This window comes from Oryctolagus cuniculus, chromosome 15 (genome assembly GCF_051225735.1).
Source record: "Oryctolagus cuniculus isolate XC-2025 breed Fujian yellow rabbit chromosome 15, ASM5122573v1, whole genome shotgun sequence".
In the NCBI taxonomy this organism is placed as follows: Eukaryota; Metazoa; Chordata; class Mammalia; order Lagomorpha; family Leporidae; genus Oryctolagus; species Oryctolagus cuniculus.
The window spans coordinates 60003773-60028573 of NC_142881.1; the positions used below are offsets into that span (position 1 = coordinate 60003773).

General features: G+C 43.7%; 1 protein-coding gene across 15 annotated transcripts in view; it reads right to left on the reverse strand.

Annotated features, from left to right (window-relative positions):
* RUFY2 (RUN and FYVE domain containing 2) overlaps positions 1 to 24801 on the reverse strand; it is a 43988-nt gene that overhangs the window by 18375 nt on the left and 812 nt on the right. For 5 of the 15 annotated variants that reach the window (XM_089314938.1, XM_008270046.5, XM_002718454.6 and 2 more), the window contains exons 2-13: positions 22689 to 22862; positions 18884 to 19001; positions 15037 to 15138; positions 12996 to 13119; positions 12761 to 12822; positions 11487 to 11552; positions 9007 to 9076; positions 7410 to 7511; positions 7170 to 7286; positions 6535 to 6702; positions 4086 to 4183; positions 1559 to 1678 (exon numbers count right to left, since the gene is read on the reverse strand). In XM_089314938.1, the coding sequence (XP_089171064.1) occupies positions 1559 to 1678; positions 4086 to 4183; positions 6535 to 6702; positions 7170 to 7286; positions 7410 to 7511; positions 9007 to 9076; positions 11487 to 11552; positions 12761 to 12822; positions 12996 to 13119; positions 15037 to 15138; positions 18884 to 19001; positions 22689 to 22862 (1321 nt within the window). Of the gene's footprint in view, positions 1 to 1558; positions 1722 to 1896; positions 3329 to 4085; positions 4184 to 6534; positions 6703 to 7169; positions 7287 to 7409; positions 7512 to 9006; positions 9077 to 11486; positions 11553 to 12760; positions 12823 to 12995; positions 13120 to 15036; positions 15139 to 18883; positions 19002 to 22688; positions 22863 to 24801 lie in introns of those variants that run through there. The other 10 variants (XR_011382422.2, XR_016222207.1, XR_011382424.2 and 7 more) reach the window with 6 other exon arrangements.

A 24801-nucleotide genomic window follows, 5' to 3' on the forward strand; every position in this document is an offset into this window, starting at 1 on the left:
TTGCCAGAATATGTATCCTTTAACTCTTTTTGATGTGTAAATACACATACGAGCATTTTAACTTTATCTAAAAAAATTGGATATTTGGCAGTGTGCATTTGGTGTAGCAGTTAAAATGCTGCATGGGACAACCCATACTGGAGTGCCTAGGATCAAGTCTGGGCTCTACTCTCCATTCCAGACTCCTGCTAACGTGCACCTTGGGAGGCAGCAGATGATGGCTCAGGTATTTGGGTCCTTGCCACCGATAAAGGAGACTCAGATCAAGCTCCTGGCTCCCAGCCTCCACTTGGCCCATCCTCCACTGCTTTCCCAGGCCATTAGCAGGGAGCTGGATCAGAAGTAAAGCAGCGAAGTCTCGAACCAGCAACTGTATGGGATGCCAGCATCACAGGTGAAGACTTAACCTACTATGCCACAATGCCGGTCCCTGGATATAGACATAGTACCCATCATATGAAGTACTACTTAAAATGTTCTCAGAAAATCACATATTCTTTGATAACAGAAGTTCACTGAAGTTACAAAATCATACTATACTCGATATCTAGAAATTCAATGGCCATAATATTAACAGCAGAAAGAATAAAACTCTCCTAGAACTAGAAAACAGCAAGATAGTTGAAATTGCTCCAGACAGTTAAGGGAGTTGAGGAAGAGGCTGGGGTGTAGTAAGCTAAGAATCCACCTGCGTGGCACTAGCATCCAACACAGGCACAGGTTTGTGTCCCAGCTGCTCCACTTCAGACCCAGCTCTCTGCTGTGGCCTGGGAAAGCAGTGGAAGAAGGCCCAAGTCCTTGGGCCGCTGCACTTATATGGGAGACCTGGAAGAAGCTTCTGGCTCCTGGCTTTGGATCTGCTCAGCTGTGAACACTGAGGCCATTTGGAGAATGAACCAGTAGATGGAAGACCTTTCTGGCTGTCTCTCCCTCTCAGTCTGCAACTCTACCTCTCAAATAAATACTATCTAACAAACAAACAAACAAAAACAGTTAAGGGAACAAAAGCACACTATCAGGGCCAGCACTGTGGCATAGCAGGTGAAGCCACTGCCTGTAGCACTGGCATCCCATATGAGCACTGGTTCTAGTCCCACCTGCTCCACTTCAGATCCAGCTCCCTGCTAATGTACCTGGGAAAGCAGCAGGAGATAGCCCAGGTGCTTGGGCCCCTGCACCCACATGGGAGACCCCGAGGAAGCTCCTGGCTCGTGGCTTTGGACCGGCTAAGCTGTGGCCATTGCAGCCATGTGGGGAGTGAACCAGCAGATGGAAGATCACTGTCTCTCCCTCCCTCTCTCTTGTCCTCTGTAAACTCTACCTTGAAAATAAATAAATAAATAAATCTTTAAAAAAAAAAGAAGCATATTACCACAATTATATTTCCTAAATTTTTTTGTTTGTAAAGTAAGCATTACGACCTCACAGGCATCATTAGATAAATAAAAATATTGATATTCTACCATTGTGTGTCTCCTCCCCCCACCCCCAAAAAAAGGAGGTGGGGCAGTAGAACTATGCTAATTCAAGTATTTATTTCCAGGGAATAAATACTCACAGCTGTTTCTCCTTCTGGGAGATCTGTTTCTGCAGACTGTCGGATTTACTCAGACATTCTTGTAGATATTTCTCATCTTCAGCTTCAGCTTCCATTTGCGCCTTCTCTGCTTGCTGCAATCTGGTGTAATTCAAATCAACTTTGGGTAAAACTGAGGCTAGAACTAGGGTGTAAAAGGGTGAAGAAGACAAAGAAAAGAAAAATGGGGAAATAGAAACATTTCTAAATGAAAACAAAGTTTGGGGAAAACTCACAAACTCAAACGTGAAAGAGCCACACAATGTCTAGAAACTATTTTGTGATTTTTTTTTCCAATATAACATATAATATGCCCAGAATACGATCTTCAAATTTGTTTTATTTATCTTTCATAATTAACAATGCAAAGCAATACAGCCTTTACCACTTAGGTAGAGCGTAATGAATCAAATTTCAAAGTCTAACAGGTATGTTACTGCCTTTATACAAAACCATGAAAATCATAGAACTATGCCTACACTAGGTAAAGAAGCCACACTGTCGCGCTACGCTCAGATGTGTACGCCAGGAATCACGTGTGCTGCAAGGCCGAGAGCAAAGACCTGCACTACTCCAAATGACAGCCGAGTCTCTCCTATGGGATCTCTATGCATTCACTCAATTATGCCAAAGCCGTGTGACGTCTATGGGTGTGGACATAGATGGGCTTTTTTTTAAAGAGACAAAACAGGTTTAGTGCTAGTTGGCATCACTGTCTAGAGATCATTTTTGTTCCTCCAACTGAATATTAAAAATCAGCTAAGATGTAATTTTGATTTTTTTCTATTTTTATTCGTGACTCATTGCTTCTCCCTCTGCCTAGTTCTACTTCCTGCCTCCTTTGGCCACCTAGGATTTCTCAGTTTAATTTTAGTATTTTTATAAGAAAATATCTCCAAAGATTCGAGGAACGTTAACTCCTTATTGCAAATCACAAATTTCTGTTCAATTAACTATTAAAAAACCTGTCACTATCTTTTTGCCTGAAAACCATACCCCATAGGGTAACCCCCACACATTTCAGAAACAGAAATGCTGCTTCCAAAGAATGGAGAGTAACGTTTACGTTATCTCTAATCAAAATTTAAATTTAAATGTCAGGGTGGTGGAGGTGCTCTTCTTTCAGGTTAGAGAGAGTAAGAGAATGTCAGAGTGAGGTAGGCCTCGAAGTTGTGCTATCACCAGTGAGAACTGTGGGGACTGGAAGACTGTGACGGTGAAGCAGGGGGCGGCGGCCATCGTGGGCGGTCAACTACATGACAGCCAGGAAAGGGGTCGTCAAGCCAACAGTGGGCCAGTGGAGAACAAAATCAGTGCCAACACATTGTGAAACTAAAGGTTAACTTGTTTTTAAACAATTTGTACGTTTTCCATCAAAAAGTTGCTAAAAAAGATAAAACTGCATTTGTAAATCCTGACCTCCAAAGGGCCAATACTCGAACCGACCCTCGTACATGAGGTTTGAGGGGAGCATTTCTAGAAATCCAAGTGTACCCGCTCTGCTGTATGGCAAGGTACCACAGCAGCCAACCAAGAAACGGACAGGGTTCCTAACACCCTTTTACTTAATAGCATACATTCTTTTCTATTTAATATATTACAAAACTGTTGATTCTCTTTTAGTCTGGGTAAATGAGTAGTTTTCAGAAAGAGATATCCTTGACCAGCTTGTACTGGTCCTGAGTGTCAGTGCTGGCACATTTCACCAATGACATTGCAATTGTCCTAGTTTGAGTTAACAAATCATTGTCACTTCATAATGGAATGGACAGAAATCAAAGACAGAAAAAGGTAATAAAGATGTCCAAAATGTAAAAATGGGGATAAAGAAAACAAAAAAGAAAAAAGAAGAAAGAGGATGTCAATAAAAGAATATTCATGTCCATAAAGCATTAATAGTTATGTTTTTCATAAGTAGATTCAAAGAAAGCAATGATAAGACATATGTTGACACCAACATGACGGGGCAATGGAAATACATTACATTTTCCAACAATAAAAGTGAAAAATGCTAATATAAACCAATTCAATTTAAACAAAATTGTATCTTGGGTTGGGTTGAGGGTCCTAGGTCAAAGAAACAGAACTAAACCACCAATTCAGAATGCCTGATTTCAGATAAAGAGATGGTGAATGGAAAAGAACATGACAATTAATATGCATGGGAATCAATCAGGGATAGTCCCACCATGGATTTTGTTCATTTTGAATTTTTGTAAGGTTTTTGTTTGTGTATTTGTTTTATATAGCAGGTTGAACCACAGAAAACTGCTGATATTAGGCTTTTAAAAAAAATCTACAAAATGGCAAACTCAAACAAATCAGCCTAATATAAAGCAACTTGATTCCATGCAACAACCAAAACAAAAGGCAAAATCCTGCTGGGCTTAAACAAAAACATGTCTAATTTATATTTTCCTAATGGCCTCTGTGGCAGGTGTCAGAGTTGAATAAAGAAAAAAGGGAGGAAGAAGGGGGGAGAAAGAAACTAAGATTGGAAGTGGTGTACCTTTGTTCCAGCTGCCTCATGGCTGCAGTAATTTTACTGGTTTTTTCCTCTAGTCGGGCAATTATTTCATTTTTTTCTTTTAAGCCATCTTCAGAACCCTATTTATAAAAATATGAAACTATACTGGTTTTCATTTCTTAAAAAAATTTACTTATTTTCATTTCTTAAAAAAATTTACTTATTATAGTTACAGAGAGAGGAAGAGACAGACAGAAGAGAGAGACATCTTCCATCCATTGGTTCACTCCCCAGAAGGCCACAATGGCCAGTACTGAGCCAGATAGAAGCCAGGAGCCGGGAGCTTTGCCCGGGTCTCCCACGTAGGTGGCAGGGGCCCAAACACTTTGGCCATCTGCTGCTTTTCTCATTAGCCATTAGCAGGGAGCTGGAAGGAAAGTGGAACAGCCAGGACACAAACCAGCAGCATTACCTGCTATGCCACAATGCCGCCCCAACAGAGACAGACTGTCACAGTTAGAAAGAGCACTCTCAGGGCCAGCGCTGTGACGCAGTAGGTTAACACTCTGCCTGCGATGCCGGCATCCCATACGGGTGCCGGTTCTCGTCCCGGCTGCTCCACTTCCAATCCAGCTCTCTGCTATGGCCTGGGAAAGCAGTAGAAGATGGCCCAAGTCCTTGGGTCCCTGCACCCACACGGGAGACCCAGAAGAAGCTCCTGGCTTCAGATTGGTGCAGCTCTGACCACTGTGGCCATTGGGGAGTGAACCAATGGATGGAGACCTTTCTATGTCTCTCCCTCTCACTGTCTGTAATTCTACCTCTCAAATAAATAAAATAAAAAAAAAAGGGGGGGGGGCGCTCCTATTCATTATTCACTTCCCAAATGCTCCCAATGGCTGAGACTAGACTGGGGCCAGAACTAGAAGCCAGGTCTCCCATGTGGGTGGCAATAACCCAATTACTTGAGCCATCATTGCTGCCTCCCAGGAACTGTACTAGCAGGAAACTGAACACAGGAGCCAGAGCTGGGTATCAAACTCCAATATATGACATGGGCACCTTAACCAATGTCCTAACTGCTAGGCTAAAGACCTGCACCATTTTTACTTTTGAACCTGGATATTTTAAGTTTTTTTAGACTATTCTGTCATAGGAATTGTGACTTTGAAATGAGTATTAATGTACACATTAAGTAATTCTATTATAAAAACAGTGCTACCAGTCTTCATTTAAAATGTAATAAAGAGGGGCTGGCGCCATGGTGCAGTAGGTTAATCCTCCACCTGCAGTGCCAGCATCCCATATGAGTGCCTGTTCTAATCCCAGCTGCTCTTCTTCCAATACAGCTCTCTGCTATGGCCTGGGAAAGCAGAAGATGGTCCAAGTGCATGGGCCCCTGCACATATATGGGAGACCGGGAAGAAGCACCTGGCTCCTGGCTACACCGGCCGTAGCGGCCATTTGGGGAATGAACCAATGAAAGGAAGACCTTTCTCTCTGTCTTTGCCTCTCACTGTCTGTAACTCTACCTCTCAAATAAATAAATAAAATATTTTTTTCAAAATGTAATAAAGAAAAAAATCTCTGTTTTTGAAGATAATAGAATTCTTGTAAAATATGTCATTCTTCAAATTAATTAAATTTAAGGGGATTTTGACAACAAATCTATTTAACAGCAATGTCATTTATTAGAAATTCACAATTACGATAGTGAAGCATCTCAGTCAAAATTAAACCTTTCTCAGTAATACACTGTCTAAACATGCAAAACACTTTTGGATGCTTGTTTATACTGTTAACATTTCAATATTAACAATATTAAATATATTGTTATTCAATATTAACAAATTCAGGGGCAGAGCTGTGGCACAGCAGTTTCAAGTCCCAGCTGCTCCACTTCCGATCCAACTCCCTGACTGCACCTGGGAAAGCAGCAGAAGATGACCCAGGTGCTTGGGCCCCTTTAACCACATGGCTCCTGGCTCCTGGCTCCGGATCACCCCCGCTCCACTCGGGGAGTGAACTAGCAGATGGAAGACCTCCTTCTCTCTGCCTCTCCCTCCCTCTCTTCAGTAACTCTGCCTTTCAAATAAATAAATATTTTAAAAACCTCCAGACAGGTGATATGTTTGTCCTTTATCATGTTTTTATAACACTTATTTGCTTTTTCGGTTTTCATTAATTTTACTATTTTTAACTTAACATATTAAGTTAAAAATGTACATATTTATAGGATATGATGTGATATTTTAACTTAAGATATTAAGTTAAAAATGCACATATTTATAGGATATGATGTGATATTTCCATATATTTATATACTGCATTAAATTTCTTAGCACTTCCATCAAGAAAAATACACACTGGCTCTTATAATCAATATGACATAGTTAAAAAGGGCTGATCTCTTAAAAACCAAACCCTTCCTACAAATATTCATTTTCGGTGTACACAAAAAGAATTACAAGAGATTAAGAAAATTCCTTACCTGCAACTTTTGATACATCTCTATGTTAATTGCTTTAACTTCCTCTAGTTGTTGTCGAAGGCCTATCAAAGTATCTTGTTTCTCGTGGATATCTTTCTCCAACAACTTCATGGCAAGTTCAATCTCATGTTTCATGCTTACTTGTACAGCTAGCTCATTCTCCACATCCTGCAATTTCAATGACTCCTCAATTCACATGCCCCTTCTCAGGGTATCAGAATCAGATACATGACAGCAATTGAGATCAACTTGGATTTCCCTTCACATCCAACCCAACTCCCTGCCAATGCGCCTAGGAAAGTAGCAGAAGATGGCCCAAGTGTTTGGGCCCTGCCACCCGTATGGGAGACTCAGATGGAGTTCCGGAGTCCTGCCTTTGGCCTGGCACGGTCCCAGTGGTTGAAGCCATTTGGGAAGTGAACTAGCAAATGGAAGATCTCTGTCTCTCCCTCTCTCACTCTGTCATTCTGCCAATTCAAATACATAAATCTTAAAAAAAAAAATCACTACAGTGGGAGCTTAAAGAATTTGAGAGGGTTAAGGGAGTGAGTTTGCTAGCTCAAGGAGACCTGAAGTTGTGCCTGGCTGAGAGTAAATTATCCCCAGGATTTTGCGATGTGACTCGTGTGACCTACCTGTCTTAGCTGAGACTCATCTCGAAGCTGTCTCCTGGCCTCACTGTACATCTCATCCAGCCCCTGCCGAGAATGCTTGTACGTCTGCACCTCAGTTTCCACATCCACTTTTGTGACCTAGAGAGAAAACATAAAGTTGTCTATTCCATATTAACTTCCATGAACACAGGACAAAAATTACCTCGTTTATGCGAAAATAGGATCATTTCTGACACAAGGCTGAAAGTAGTCCACACATACCTCTAGGTGCTGCTGTGTTTTCATTAAAATCAATTTATTTTCACTTCGTAACTGATGATTTTCTTCTTGCAGTTTAATGATATTATTTTTCGCGATAGCCAACTAAAAATTATGCAAAGGGGGCAAGAAAAAAAAGATTTTAAAAGATTTTTTATTTATATGTGCTTCACAGGTAATGTTCATGGCTATAAACAACAGAAAATAAAAATCTTCAATAGTAATTTTCAAACATTGATAGGAAAAGTGCACCCCTATTATCCCAAAATACCATTTAAAAATTACATTTTTAATTACTTTTGTACTACTATTTTGTAGTTGAAATATATTACACTTATTTGTTATGCCTATAATTATACCTACATTATACTTATTGTCTGATGTACAGTATGTCCTGAATACAAAGTATCTGAGTAAGCACATAAAGAACCATGCAATTAGTAATAAGACCATAAAGACTTGCTTAAAGAGACAAACACATGTAAGGAGAGAAAGTTGTATAATCACTGAAAAATCTAACACAGACACTCATGGTTACTGAATAGCATACACTGTAAAATCTGGGTTCATAACAATAATCTGAATGATTACAACTAACATCAGACAGCTCTCACCACTTAAGGTAAACATGAATAACTCTTGAGTAACTAAGTGGCTTGGCTCTGAGACCAGAATGAAAAAAAAGAATCCCAAGAAAGCAAAGCAGGAACCGTTCCCTAATGTTGGCTTGCAATTAGCTAATTTCTGAACACTTTATCCAGGATACAACTTATACTTCACATTGTATCTAACATCAAAAAGAGTTACAAACAGTAAATAGCTCCAAAATGGTCCCAATCCAGAGTCCCACCATCAAAATGAAAATGCATTTTAAAATGTGCTCCCTGGTTTGGAAAAAGGGGGCCAATTCTAAAAGAAAAAAGAATTTTGTCATGGAAAATAGGGCTGATAGCATTAATAAGAGACATCTTCCTGTAACGTAAATAGTTCTAAAAATAGGAAGCAATAACTTTGTGTAACAGATTTTCTTTAAAAGAAGATGAAAAATGTCTCTAAAAAGCAATTCTCCAAATAGTATTTAAAGAGAGCTAAGTGTCTGGTTGTTCTTCAAGTGAGCTCTGGGACCATCAGCCAGTCACTTCCCACAGTGCAGAGAAGCAGAGCACACAGGAAGTTTTACCCACGGGAGGTGGACAAAGGGTGGACATGATCATGCAGTGAGGCCTGTGAAGAGAAGTCACCCGAGCAGTGGAACAAGAGGGGCAGTATCACTCCAACGAGAATTTCTAACCATCGTCGGTGATTCCACCATCCAAATACCAGGTCATCCAGGCTCTAAGATAATCACAGGTCATCTATAGAAGTGTTGCATTTTGTCTCTGGAGCTCATTTCTAGAAGTTGAGTATCTCAAAGATTCACAAAACTGGGAGTTTGCCTAAAGAATATGTGGTTTCTGTATAACATCATCATCAACTGCATCTGTAAGTCTCCCATCACAACTCAAGTGTGTGTGCCCACACATGCTCAATCACACTTAAAACGGAAAAAGGTCACGGACAACAGGTGCAGGGAAGCAGCTCTGCTACTGGCTGACCATACCTCTTCAATCAGCTTGGTATTTGACTTTTCTAATGAATCCACTCTGGAATGAAGGCTGCTGACTGTGCTGCTGAAATTAGTAAAGAAAAAAATTCATTCAAAATCACCCCACGTCACAAAGGCAAGAAGAAGTATGTTGTTTTGCATTCATTATATTGACTTACATGTTACCAACTACCGGGCCTAAAGTTTCTGAGTGTGGGAAATTTCATCAACTTGGATAACTTGATTTGGCTAGGAAAGCAGCAAAGACCAAAGCAAACGAATCAATGTTTCCATTAAAATTTCTTTTGCTGCTACTCATGCATTTTTATCATCTTCTTAGAGTCCTTCTTGTATTTAAATGATACTAGTTGAAAGTAAAAATTCCACACAAAGATGACTAAATACTGTTAAAATTATACTTCAAATTATTTTTAAAAGGTTGAACTTTAAATATTCACTTGATAATCATGGGCTTTATCAACCACTTACACAGTGATCTACATTTCAAGCTTGACTCTGTTTTCCCTTTCTATTTCCATAACGTAGAGACCTCCAAAGTCATAGTTTGAGAACTATGAGACACTCAGCATCAGGTACCCTATCTGTTAACACCCTTTCTCTCAAGGATACAATCAAAGGTTAGGTTACACCCCGTGAACACACTTGTTTTTTGCACTTTTAAGTGGAACAAGAATGGGCATTATCATACATTTTATTAAATCCTATGTCTGGGGCAGGCGTTGTGACACAGCAGGTTAAGCTACCACTTCGGACACCCACATCCCATATCAGAGTGCAGGTTCTCTGCTGACAGTATGACCGCCATGAGTGTCACGTGACTACCAAGAACATAAAACGTGCCTAGTGAGACTTAGAATGTGCTGTCAAAGACACACAGATTTTGAAGCAAGTATCACAAAAAATGTAAAATATATAAAAATGAGTAATTTCTTTTACTGGTTATATAAGGGTTTTTTGGATTATATGTTAAAATAATACTTAGGGTATACTGGGTTAAATAAAATGTACTTTTTTTTTTTTTGACAGGCAGAGTTAGACAGTGAGAGAGAGAGAGAGAGAGAGAGAGAGAGAGAAAGGTCTTCCTTTTCCGTTGGTTCACCCTCCAAGTGGCCACTATGGCCAGTGCGTTGAGGCTGGCACGCTGCACCAATCCAAAGCCAAGAGCCAGGTGCTTTCTCCTGGTCTCCCATGTGGGTACAGGGCCCAAGAACCACTGCATTCCTGGGCCACAGCAGAGAGCTGGACTGGAAGAGGAGCAACTGGGACTAGAACCCGGGGTGCCAGCACCGCAGGCAGAGGATTAGCCTAGTGAGCCGCAGCACCGGCCAAAATGTATTTTTAACTAATTTTTATTTTTAAATTATCAGAAATTTGAAATTATCTGCCTTACATTATATTTTTACTAGAACTGCAGTACAGTATTTTGTTTATATTATTTATTTTATTTAGGACTGACAGAGATCAAGTGTTCCCATCAGCTGGTTCACCCTCCAAATGTGTGTAACAGCCAAGGCTGGGCCAGATCAAAGCCGAGAGCCCAGAATGGAACCTGGGTCTCCCACACGAATGGCAGGGACCCGAGTACTTGAGACGTCACCTGCTGCTTCTCAGGGTGCTGATGCTGGAATGCAGGGCAGAGTGGGGCCTCAAACCCAGGCGCTCTGATACGGGATGTGGCATGAACAGTGCCTTAACTGCGCCAAATGCCTGCCCCTGCTCTACAGGATTTGACACAGAAATCTCCGAAAGTCTTCTAAGCTAGAGCAGTCACTGATGGCCTCATTACCAAGGTGAAAACTTCCACCACAGAAGACAAAGCCAAATCACACATGAAGCCCTTTGCAGTAAGAAAACGAATTTTTTAAGAGATTTGCTTATTTAGTCGAAAGGCAGAGTTACAGAGAAAGAGGGAGAGATACAGAGCGATCTTCCATCTGCTGGTTCATTCCCCAGATGGCTGCAACAGCCAGGGCTGAGTCAGTTCCAAGCCAAGAGCTTCTTCCAGGTCTCCCACATGGTGCAGGGGCCCAAGCACCTGGGTCCTCTTTCACTTCTTTCCCAGGCGCATTAGCAGGGAGCTGGATTGGAAGTGGAGCAGCCACGACTCAAACCAGCGCCCATATGGGATGCTGGCAATGCAGGCGGCAGCTTAACCTGCTGCACCACCGCGCCAGCCTAGGTAAATGAATTTTTGAACCATCAAATTAATATAGACTTCCACCTTATCTAGGTTTTTTTTTTCCCTCAAGAAAATAAGCTTAAAATTCTATTTATACTCTACAAAGATTCCATTTAAAATCAAACTCTCATTTTCTGCTGAACATGAATTAGCTGCAATAATTCTCTCTGTTCTTAATTTCCAGTCTCTAGGCCCTCAACCCTTCCCAAAGACGCCTGGAAGAAAGGATTGGGTTAAGCTGAACTTAAGGGAAAATAACAAAAACAGAAACACAGTAAGAATCCAGAATACTTACTTCAGTTGCCTATTTAATTCTTCAACGTAATTCTTTTGATCTAATATGGCAGCAATTTGAACATTCCTATAGGGAGGAAAAAGCAGCTTTGTACTAATTAGAAAGTTATTTATTAGATGTAAAAAAATTATCAAAAATTGTTGTGAAACATCATTGTCCTGTCTTTCAAACAAAATTTAAGAATCTTTGTAGTCACAGAGCAGCAAGCTGTGTATCAATTCTAATCTTTGTTGAAGAAATCACTGGCTAATACTAGACTCAGCATAACTGGTGCATTTTATCATTGTTTTAAAGTTTTATTTATGTTGAAAGTCAGCATTACAAAGAGGGGGAGAAATAGAGAGGTCTTCCATCTGCTGGTTTACTCCCCAAATGGCCGCAATGGCCAGAGCTGGGCCAGGCTGAAGCCAGGAGCCAGGAGCGCCACTGGGGTGTTCCAGTGCATGGCAGGGGACCAAACACTATGCTTCCGCTGCTCTTCCCAGGCCATTAGCAAGGAGCTGGGTCAGAAGTAGAGCAGCCAGGACATGAACCGGTGCCAATATGACTCTTTACCCACTCTGCCACAATGCAAGTCCCAAATTAGTATACTTTAAATTTAAACAGGTAGATCTCAAAATAAATCAGCATGGGGGCCAGCGCTGTGGCATAGCGGTTTAAAGCCCTGGCCTGCAGTGCCGGCATCCCATATACATGCTGGTTTGAGTCTTGGCCACTCCACTTCTGATCCAGCTCCCTGCTAATGGGCCTAAGAAAGCAGTAGAAGATGGCCCAAGTGCTTGAGCCCCTGCACCCCCATGGGAGACCTGGAAAAAGCTCCTGGTTCATGGCTTTGGATTGGCCCAGCTCCAGCCACTGCAGCCATTTGGGGACTGAACCAGTGGATGGAAGACCTCTCTCTCTCTACCTCTCTGTTAACTCTTTCAAATAAATAAAATAAATCTTAAATAAATAAATCAGCACATGTAAGCTTGTAAATAATACACTTTCATCCCTTATATCACAAAACATAGCTACTAAATTATACTATTAAAATGAGTCTCATAACTACAGATAGGACCAAAAGTCCTACTTTATCCTAAAGCCTCCTTCTTCTAAGTGATTTTCCTAAATTTGCTTTGAAAAATTGGTAATAAAAAGTAAAAATTAAAAGCAGGAAACACAGGAGAGAGGAAAAAAAGCAAACAAAAACTAATTGCAGGTAAATCAATCTCATACTGACTTTCAGAGAGCTATGACAAAATACATGTGGAATAACATGAAAAAAATCATACCTTTCTTTATTTCCAATATCTTCTTCATTCTTTAAGTACATGGAAAAGTCAATCACTCCAACCTGAAGTAAACAAAGTTATTTTTATTTAAAAGGAAGAAATAATACATTACTGGAAGTACCTTACACATGTAAACGAATTGCATTTCTTTAGTATTCACCAGCATTGTTGTGGCTCCAGGTGGCCCCTGGATCAAGGAGGAACCTGGGCATCGCAGGGCAACCACTCTACTTACCTGTGAGTCTAAATCCTCTCCCTTCACACACAGGTTCGCATCGATCACGTTCAGGCCAACCAGCAGCCCCACAATCACTGCTCCTTCCTCTTCCATCATCAGTGCGTGATACTCATAGAACTCGCTGCAAAATTCAAACAATAAAAAACATTACAAGTGTATTTCAAAAATCAATTACAGAATATTAGCGCCTTACCTTCCTAACTGTGTACTTAATAGACATGGAGAGTCAGGCATCTTTAAATATACCTTTCTACATGTGAATAACATTTTAGAATTTTGAAATTTAAACGTCAGGGCCGGCACCGTGGCATAGCGGGTAAAGCTGCTGCTTGCAGTGCCAGCATCCCATATGGGCACCAGTTCGAGTCCCAGAGGCCCCATTTCTGATCCAATTCTCTGCTATGGCCTGAGAAAGCAGCAGAAGATGGCCCAAGCCCTTGGGCTCCTGCACCCACGTGGGAGACCCGGAAGAAGCTCCTGGTTCCTGGCTTCAGATCGCCTCAGCTCTGGCTGTTGCAGCCAACTGGGGAGTGAACCAGCAGATGGAAGACCTCTCTCTCTCCCTCTCCCTCTCCCTCTCTCTGCCTCTCTGCCTCTCTCTGTGTAACTCTGATCTTCAAATAAATAAAAAAGAAATTTAAACATCAATATTGAAAAACTTCTTAAAAAAAGGACTGAAGGAGATAAAAGTAGAAAATGAATTTTGAGAAAAGGAAAAGAGAAGCCAAAAGAGATCAAAAGAAAAAGGCAACACTGAAGCCTCCAACTCCTGACTCTCAGGACAGGGGACTGGCACTGACCTGATCATGACACTTTTTCAGAGTTGAATTTTCATCTCTAAGATTCATTAAGTCTATGGGGATAAAGACTAAGGTGGGAAATGAACACGAAACATTTCAAAACTTGTGCTCAAGTCAACACATTTGGTAGGTACATCATAAATGTTCTTAACAGATAAACCAATTAAAGACACTGAAGAATATCTAATTCTAAAAAAAAAAAAAATGTCCAAACAAGAAACCCATGAAAGAAACAGGACCATCTAAACACTAAGAATTGCCAATATTAACTGTGACTTCAACTCATAGTCAGCATGCTACTAAGCATACCAAGTAGCACAGTCATTGCCATTTAACAAATGAGAAAACTGAGGTGTAAAACCAGAGCCATAAGAAAGACCAAGGCCGGCGCTGTGGCTCACTGGGTTAATCCTCCACCTTGCGGCGCCGGCACAGCGGGTTCTAGTCCTGGTCGGAGCGCCGGATTCTGTCCCGGTTGCCCCTCTTCCAATCCAGCTCTCTGCTGTGGCCAGGGAGTGCAGTGGAGGATGGCCCAAGTGCTTGGGCCCTGCACCCCATGGGAGACCAGGAAAAGCACCTGGCTCCTGGCTTCAGATCAGCGCGGTGCGCCGGCCGTGGCAGCCATTGGAGGGTGAACCAACGGCAAAGGAAGACCTTTCTCTCCCTCTCTCTCTCTCTCACTGTCCACTCTGCCTGCCAAAAAATGAAAAAAAAAAAAAAAAAAAAGAAAGAAAAGAAAAGAAAGAAAGAAAGAAAGACCAAAACCAGGGCCAAGTTCCTGACAACACCAGAAAGGACGGACGTAGGGCCGCCACAGACCTCCTCCCTGCGGGTCTGCCCTCAACACTGGGCTTCCGGTCTCACCTGGGCCTGCACTACTACTGAAGACACGGCTTGGACATTCACGATCTAAAAAGAAACTTGAGCAATTAAATTCCATAAAATACTGTTATCCATAAAATTAATTATAATTCAGAAAACCAAAACTAACTTATAAATATACATAAATTTCCCCTTATTGGCAAATAGTAAATTTATGATATTCATATTTTAGGCCAGTTCCTGACCCGTGTTCTCCCCTACCACGTGTTCTTCTCTTTTACTTACCTCCTTTTTTTTATTTTATGCCATCTTATTGTATTTTATGTACCTTCTTGTACTACATCTTATATCCTTTTTGGAAAACAAGATACAATTGAAATGAAAAATGAAAGTGAACATGACTTAGTGATACTAACCTAAAGAGATCCCTCTGAATAATTAAGCAGCGCAGGTAATCGGCCATCTTTTTTTGCATGAGGGCTAACCGAAGCCATGCTCTTGCACGACCCAGGGGGGTCCTGAAAAGAAAACAGCGGTCAGAAAAACAGCCCTGGCCGGAGAGCCGCTACTCGTTCCACTGCTGCTGAGGCACATCCCACAAGGAAGAAGGGCACTCTGTCACAGCTTTGTTTTCATTTCTACAGTTTTAAACCCAATTTTTGAGCATGCAAACCCATTCTATAAATCTACACTTGTAGAACACCTAAGTACAAATTTTTTTTTAAGGATTTCTTCAGGGGGCTGGCACTGTGGGACGCAGCAGGTTAATGCCCTGGCCTGAAGTACCGGCATCCCATATGGGTACCAGTTTGAGCCCTGGCTGCTCCTCTTCCGATCCAGCTCTCTGCTATGGCCTGGGAAAGCAGTAGAAGATGGCCCAAGTCCTTGGGCCCCTGCACCCACGTGGGAGACCCGGAAGAAACTCCTGGCTCCTGACTTTGGATCGGCGTAGCTCCAGCCGTTGCAGTCAATTGGAGGGTGAACCTTCAGATGGAAGATCTCTCTCTCTCTCTGCCTCTCCTTCTCCCTGTGTAACTCTGACTCTCAAATAAATAAATAAATAAATCTTTAAAAAAAAAAAAGATTTCTTCAGGGCCAGCATTGTGGCATAACAGGTAAAGCCACCTCCTGCGATGCGAGCACCCAACATGGGCGGCAGTCCAAGTCCCAGCTGCTAGACTTCCAATCCAGGTCCTTGCCAATGTGCCTGGGAAAGCAGCAGAGGATGGCCTAAGTTCTCAGGCTCCTGCACCCAGGTGGGAGACTGAATGAAGCTCCTGGCTCCGGGTTCAGCCTGGCCTAGCCCCAGCCACTGCAGCCATCCAGGGAGTGAATCAGCAGATGGAAGATCTCTTTCCCTCTAACCTTTTCAAATAAAGAAAGAAGTCTTTAAAAAATTTTTTTGTCTTCATCTTTTTATTTGAAAAGCAGAGTGATGGGGGTGGAGGGGAAGAGGGAGAGACAGAGAGATATCTTTCGTCCATTGATTCACTCCCCAAATGGCTTCAACAGCCAGGGCTGGGCCAGGAAACTCAGGGTCAGGAACTCTACCCGGCCCCTGATGTGATTTTTTTTAAATTATTTAGGGGCTGACATTGTGGTATAGCAGGTTAAGCTGTTGCTTGTGAAGGGGTAGCCCATATCAGAGTGCCAGTTGCTAATGTGCCAGGGAAAGCAGTGACGATGACCCATATACTTGGGACCCTGCACCCACAAGGGAGACCGAAGTGGAGCTCCAGGCTCCTGGCTTAAACCTGGCCCAGCCCCGGCCACTGCAGCCATCTGGGGAGTGAACCAGCAGATGGAATCTCTCTCTCTCTCTTTGCCTTTCAAGTGAACAAATCTTTAAAAAATAAAAGACAGGGCCAGAGCCATGCGTGGTGGGTTAAGCTGCCAGCTCAACAGCAGCATCCCGCATGAGCACCAGTCCAAGCCCTGGCTGCTCCGCTTCTGATCCAGCTCCCTGCTAATGCACCTGGGAAAGCAGAAGATGGCACGACTATTTGGGTCCCTGAACCCATGTGGCAGACCCCAACAGGGTTCCAGGCTCCTGCCTTCAGCCTGGCCCGGCCCTGTCCATTGTGGCCATTTGGGGAGTGAACTAGTGGATGGAAGATCTCTTTCTTTCTCTGTTTCTCCCTCTCTCTCTGCAATTCTGCCTTTCAAATAAATAAATAAATCTTTAAAAAAAAAACTTCACCTAATATGATATTGTACACAGTATCACATATGAATACCACTTTGTATTTAATTATAAAAATTGGGTTTGAATCCTTGCTCTGACATTTCTCTCTCTTCTCTCTCTCTCTTTTTTTTTTTTTTTTTTAAGATTTATTTGAAAGGCAGAGTTACAGAGAGGCAGAGGCACAAGCAGATAAAGAGATCTTCCACCCACTGGTTCACTCCCCAAATGTCCACAACAGCCGGAGCTGGGCTGATCCGAAGCCAGGATCCAGGAGCTTCCTTCGGGTCTCCCACGTGGGTGCAGGGGCCCAAGGACTTGGGCCATTTTCCATTACTTTCCCAGGCCATGGCAGAGAGTTGGATTGGAAGCAGAGCAGCAGGAACACAAACTGATCCTCATAGGGGATGCCAGCACTGCAGGCGCGGTTTTACCCACTAGGCCACAATGCCGGCCCCACTCTGACATTTCTTAACTATGACTTCTCTGGCATTGATTTTTCACATCTGTACACATCTCTACCCTTTAAGAGTGACTTAAGCACTAAATAAGATATTTTATATAAAATGTTATCTTTAAAAAAGACATATCGGGGCCAGTGCAGTGGCATAGTAGGTTAATCCTCTGCCTGCAGCACCGGCATCGCATATGGGCACTGGTTCTAGTCCAGGCTGCCCCTTTTCCCATCCAGCTCTCTGCTATGGCCTGGGAAAGCAGTAGAGAATGGCCCAAGTCCTTGGGCCCCTGCACCCGCGTGGGAGACCAGGAAGAGGCAACTGGCTCCTAGCTTTGTATTGGTGCAGCTCCAGCCCTTGTAGCCATCTGGGGAGTGAACCAACAGAGGGAAGACCTCTCTCTCTGTCTCTCCCTCTCACTGTCTGTAACTCTACCTCTTAAATAAATAAAATATTAAAAAAAAAAAAAAAGACTTATCTGAAACGTAGTTAGAGAGAAAGAAGGAATAAAGAAAGAGAGGTCTTCTATCTGCTGGTTCACTCCCCAGATGGCCATAACAGCCAGGGCTGGGCCAGGCTGAAGCCAGGAGCAAGGAGCTTCTTTTAGGTCCCCCATGTGAGCGCAGAGGACCAGGTACTTGGCCCATCTGCTGCTGCTTTTCCCAGGTCATTAGCAGAGAGCTGGACCTGATATAGAACAGCCAGGACACAAACCTGCACCCATATGGGATGCTGCCAACGCAGGAGGTGGCTTTACCTGCTATGCCACAGTGCTGGCCCCCAAAAAGGTTGTCTTGTTATAAACAGTGGCTATTTATCACTCAATAAAGTCCAACTATTATACTCCCCATAACATATAAAACTCTAAATTGTAAAGCTATCTAGGAGGAAAACTTATAATCTGACAGAGGTGCTAAGCATAAAAAGCACCTCACTCACAAGAATTAAGATAAACTAATGGGAGCACTTAATTTTAATTACACCATCAAGAACCTAAAAACTTAGCCTTAACACTTTATACCTGCAAAAAATGTTCAATGTTCATGAGTTTCTAACTAGAAAACTCAAGTTTTTAGTACCTTACACATATACTTGTTTGATGAAACAGGTAGGTCTCACTAATGCTTTCAATTTTCAGAGACACAAAAGTAATATGCGGAAGTCTAATATGTGGAGGTTTGTAAATGGCTCAGCTGAGGACTGCCGTCTCCTGAGCCTCTGCCCTAAATCGGGCCTACCTAATTCAATCTGCAACAAGACACCTACCTGCTATGTGCACACTGGGTTAGCACTTAGAAAACAGAGGTGCTTAATGTTACACCTATCTTAAAGAGACATGCAATTTCCTGCAATACAAAGCAGAACTGAAGTAAGTGATAAAACAAAGTGGGAAATATTGTAATAAGAGCACAATGGAAGAAGCAGTTAATTCTTATTGAAGGGGACAAGAGAAGCTTCATAAAGGAAATGGAATTGGAGCCGAACTAAGGAATGTCCAAAATTCATGGACAGAGGAGAGAAGGGTACATGAGGCGGAGAGCAGGTAAGGCCGTAGAGTGGGAGGTGTTCTGGCAGAACCGCGGGCACCCTGTGCAGCCAGGGGTGCACTAGAACACACTTGCTTACTTAAGACCAGGTAAGTCCCGGACACTGGCTCCTATTTCCTCTGCTTCTGGATGCAGCTTCTCCACCAGCTCCAAAGGGCCCCAGATGGTTTTGTTGTAACTCAAAAATGATTTTCTTACTGAAAAAAAGAAAATAAATACAATGCACCTACACAATTTCAACATATAAAAGTATAGTAACTTAAGTTTTCTTTTTTAAACAAACAGTATTTATTCATTATTTGAAAGGCAGAGATACAGAGAGACAGGAGAGGCAGAGAGAGAGAGATCTTCTATCCACTGGTTCACTCCCCAAATGGCTGCAATGGCCAGAGCTGAGCTGATCAAAGCCATGAACTAGGAGCTTCTTCTAAGTCTCCCACTTGGGTGCAGGGGCCCAAGCACTTGGGCCATCTTCTATTGCTTTCCTAGGTGCATTAGCAGGGAGCTGGATCAGAAGTGGAGCAGTTAGGACTCAAACCGGCTCCCATATAGGATACCAGCACCACAGGTCGGGGCTTTAACCTGCTGCAACACAGCACCAGCCCCATTGTTCCTTTTTTTAAAAGATGTATTTATGGCGCTGACTCTGTGTTATAATGAGCTAAGACTCCAGCTGTGGTGCCAGCATCCCATATGGGTGCCAGTTTGTGACCTGGCTGCTCCTCTTCTGATCCAGCTCTCTACTATGACCTGGGAGAGCAGTGGAAAATGGCTCAAGTACTTGGGCCCCTGTATCTGCATGGGAGACCCAGAAGAAGGTCCTGGCTCCTGGCTTCAGATCGGCCCAGCTCTCATCATTGCACCCATTTCGGGAGTGAACCAGCAATGGAAGACCTCTCTCTCTGTCTCTCCCTCTCTCTGCCTATAACTCTACCTCTCAAATAAATAAATCTATCTTCCAAAAAAAGATGTATTTATATACTCAAAAGGCAGAGCAACACAGAGAGTGGGGAGGGGGAGAGGGAGAGAGATATTCCATCCATTGGTTCACTCCCCAAAATGTCACTACAGCCAGGTCTGGATAGTCCAAAGCCAGGAGCCAGGAATTCCATTCTGGTCTCACACATGAGTGGCATGGGTCCAGGGGCCGGCCCTGTGGCACAGCAGGTTAATGTCCTGGCCTGAAGCGCCAGCATCCCATGTGGGCTCCAGTTTGAGACCCGGCTACTCGTCACTTCCGATCTAGCTGTCTGCTGTGGCCTAGGAAAGCAGTAGAAGATGGCCCATGTCCTTGGGCCCCTGCACCCAAGTAGGAAACCCGGAAGAAGCTCCTGGTTCCTGGCTTCGGATCGGTGCAGCTCCAGCCATTGTGGCCAATTGGGGAGTAAACCATCAGATGAAGACCTCTCTCTCTCTCTGTCTGTCTGTCTCTCTCTCTCTCTGCCTCTCCTTCTCTCTCTGTGTAACTCTGACTTTCAAATAAATAAATCTTTAAAAAAAAAAAGGAGTGGCATGGGTCCGAATACTTGGGCCATCTTCTGGTGTCTTCCCAGGTGTATCGGGAAGCAAGACCAGAAGCACAGCAGCTGGGACTCCAACCACACTCTGATATGGAATGCCAGCATCACAGTGGTGGCTTACTCACTGTGCCACACTACCAGCCCCACAAAGCAGCTTTATAATGATACATCAAGATAAGCCTATGACTGCCATAACACAGTTCACTGTGTTTTACGAAGTGGAGGATAATAAGCATCAGGCATTGCGATACAGTGGGTTAAGCAACTACTTGGTTAAGCATCCCATATCAGAATGCCTGGGTTGGAGCTCCAGCATTTTTTAATTCTTTAAAAAAAAAAAGATTTATTTATTTATTTAAAGGCAGAGTTATGGGGGGGGGGGGAGAGAGAGAGAGAGAAAGAGAAAGATAACTCTTTCATCTGCTGGTTCAATTCACAAATGGTTGAGACTTGGCCAGGCCAAAGCGAGGAGCCTAGAACTCCATCCAGGTCTCCCATATGGGTGGGCAGGAGCCCAAGACCTTCTGCTGCTTTCCCAGGTGCATTAGCAGGGAGCTGGATCAGAAGCGGAACAGAAAGGACTTGAACTGTTGCTTACACGGGACACTAGCACTGCAGGTGACGGCTAACCTGCTGCGCTACAACGCCAGCCCCCGGGCTCTGATTCTGGTCCACCTTCCTGCTGATGTGCACCCCGGGAGGCAGGGGGTGACAGCTCAAGCACCTGGGCCCCTATTAACCATTTGGAAGACCCAGATGGATTTCAGGGCTCCAGGCTCTCTCTCTTTCTCTCTCACTGTGCCTTTCAAGTAGCTGAAAATAAACTTACTAAAATGTGATCTAAACTTTTATACAAATGGGAAGATCACAAACCACACCACTAAGTTTTATAGAATAATATTTATAGCATGATATTTATAGTAAAAGAAAAAAACAGAAAAGGATTAAAAGAATGACTTCCTTTAGGGAGATCAAAGGAAACGGACAGAAACTTGCTTTATACAGTTCTAAGTTTTTGATACAAAAAGCACTTATCTCATTATTATTTATATAACTTGAAGAAATAATTTGAGGCCAGCATCATGGCGTAATGGGTTAAGCCATAGCCTGCGACACTGGTATTCCATATGGGCTCTGGTTTGAGTCCCAGCTGCTCCACTTCTAATCCAGATGTCCCAAGTACCTAGCTCCCACGCAGGAGACCTAGCTGAAGCTCCTGGCTCCTGGCTTTAGCCTGGCCCAGACCTGGCTGTTGCAGCTATTTGGAGAGTGAACCAGTGGATACAAGATATTTCTTTTCTTTCTCTCTCTCTCTCTCTCTTCCTCTGTAACTCTGCCTTTCAAATAAATAAATAACTTTATGTCTCTAATTAAAGAAATAAAAATGAGTATATTTATATCACATAAGATAGCTCAAATTTTGTTGTCAAGGTTTCTTTCTTTCTTTCTTTCTTTTTTTTTTTTTTTTTTTTTTTTTTTGACAGGCAGAGTGGACAGTGAGAGAGAGAGACAGAGAGAAAGGTCTTCCTTTTGCTGTTGGCTTACCCTCCAATGGCCGCCGCGGCCGGCGTGCTGCAGCTGGCGCACCACGCTGATCCGATGGCAGGAGCCAGGTACTTATCCTGGTCTCCCATGGGGTGCAGGGCCCAAGCACTTGGGCCTTCCTCCACTGCATTCCCGGGCCACAGCAGAGAGCTGGCCTGGAAGAAGGGCAACCAGGACAGAATCCGGCGCCCCGACCGAGACTAGAACCCGGTGTGCCAACGCCACTAGGCGGAGGATTAGCCTTTTGAGCCCCAGCGCCGGCCAAGGTTTCCTTCTTAAAGTATATTTTATTGGGGCCAGTGCCATGGCACAGGTTAATCCTCCATCTGTGGAGCCGGCATCCATATAGATGCCAGTTCTAGTCCCAGCTGCTCCACTTCCGATCCAGCTCTCTGCTGTGGCCTGGGAAAGCAATGGAAGATGGCCCAAGTTGTTGGGCCCCTGCACCCGCATGGGAGACCCAGAAGAAGCTCCTGGCTCCTAATCAGTGCAGTTGTGGCCATCTGGGGAGTGAACCAGCGGATGGAAGACCCCTCTCTGCCTCTCCTCTCTCTGTTTAACTGTGACTTTCAAGGAAAATAAATAAATCTTAAAAAAAAAAAAAAAAGATACTAACAGGTGAGCATTTTCTAAAGAGCATCTATTCGAAAACAAAGTAGTTAAGATGTTTTCTCCCTAAATAATCCACTCAAGTGTTTTAAAATTCCATATAACAGTGATTATGGCCTGGAAAAAAAAATACTACATTTTCAAGGATATTTAAGATGGAAGGGGGGGAGGGTTCTAAGGCAATTTTTTTTTTAAATAATCTTGTGGTACCTTTAAGACCATGTTTCAGACAATGCTCCATAACGACAAAGAACTGCTGCAAGGGAGGGTAGTCAGAATCCAGGGTGCGGCCAAAGCTCAGAGCCGATTCAATGAGCCCTTTGATACTCAGTTTAGCCATGTTTAGCAAGTTTGCTCGCTCGACAGCTGTGGGGTCTTTTGTAGCTGAAAGCACAAGAAGTCCAACATCATTGCAAGGCATTACAGTGAGAAACAGACAAACTCTTCTCTTCCCCCAGTGACACCAACAGTGATTTGCTTATTCTTGCAGGGAAAACCTGACTGTTTCCCAACTAAGGTAACTTCACGATTCCCTCACACATACCATAGGAAACCACCACGCCCATTGCTGCCAGGGTGTGTAAGTCATGCTCAAGGCTCTGCAAATTTGCCATTCTGTATTTTAATTTTGCGGTATCTCTTTGCAAGGAAAGTTTTAAAAACAGTATTCTGCAGAGGTACGTTTGCAGTCATAGACAACATGTTTAAGGGGCTCACGTAAATGCTGGATGGTAGGCACTGTGTAAAGATGAATTTCAAGGCAAAAATGTTCAGAATAAACTAGCAATAAAAAGTAGTTGAAATTCTGGCCAGCACCGCGGCTCACTAGGCTAATCCTCCGCCTTGCGGCGCCAGCACACCGGGTTCTAGTCCCGGTCGGGGCACCGGATTCTGTCCCGGTTGCCCCTCTTCCAGGCCAGCTCTCTGCTGTGGCCAGGGAGTGCAATGGAGGATGGCCCAAGTGCTTGGGCCCTGCACCTGCATAGGAGACCAGGAGAAGCACCTGGCTCCTGTCATCAGATCAGCGCGGTGCACCGGCTGCAGCGCGCCGGCTGTGGCAGCCATTGGAGGGTGAACCAACGGCAAAGGAAGACCTTTCTCTCTGTCTCTCTCACTGTCCACTCTGCCTGTCAAAAATAAAAAATAAATAAAAAGTAGTTGAAATTCTAACATTTCAGTAATACTCGTAACAAATGAAACAGGTAAAATACACTGACAAAAAAGAAAATACAGCAGTCACTCAATTTCTCATTTTCACTTTGTCCTGTTTTTTCATTCTCCCAGGAATTCTGCATTGCATGATTCCATTCTAAAGCCCTCCGCCCTTCCACATAGCCGACGCTGTCCACTGTTTCAGACTGGTACCGAGTTAACGGATGCACTTGCAAAAAGCCTTATTTTTAATTGCTATTTTCAAATTCACAAAAATAGTTTTCTTCCCACAAGTTTTATTCTCAGTTTACTTAAGACACTCAGATGCGTCCCCATTCTGGCACCATCGCCGTGACTGGCAGGAGTATTTTCAGTAAACACAGATGACAAAACTGAGGAGCTAAGGGCACACATGGTGGTGCGGTGGGTTAAGCCACAGCTTGGGATGGCTGCTCCTTGGCTTCTGCTCCAGCTTCCGGCTAATGCCTCCTGGGAGGCAGCAGAGGACGGCCCCAGTGCTTGGGCCCCTGCCATCCACGTGGGAGACTCTGCTGGAGTTCTGGCCTCCGAGCTGTTGCAGGCATTTGGGAAGTGCACCAGCAGATGTTAAGATCTCTCTCTATTTCTCTCTCCAAGAAGATGAAAATAATAAACATTCTTTAAAAACGGAGATGCAAAAAAAATGAAGCACCTAGTAAAATATCATTTCATCATCTCCGAGAAATGTATAAATCCAAGTACGCAAAATGCCCATTTTTCTCCCACTGGACACAAACCCAGAGTTCCCAGGGACCTAGCATTCCAGTTCTGAGCCGGGCGTGAAGCCTGACGCCGATTCTTCACCAACATAAAAGGCTGTGACCAAGCTGGCGGCCGACACCGTCCCCACCCGCTCGCCCCTTTTCTGCAAATCTGCATCGCGCTATGTATGACTCCCTCTTTATTTTCCGGAGCGACATCGCCTGACGCCCCCTGAGTTACGGCCATTCTCATTTTTCTAACAGTGCCCACCCCACCAGCAAGGTGCGACAGGACCACCACAGAAAGGCACCCGCAGTTCCCACGCCCAGGGCCGCCTACACGGCCGCCACGCCCCGGCGGGCCGCAGGTGCACCGCCACGCTGCAAAGCACCGGGGACGCCCGGGCCCACAGCCCCCTCTCTGCCCCTCT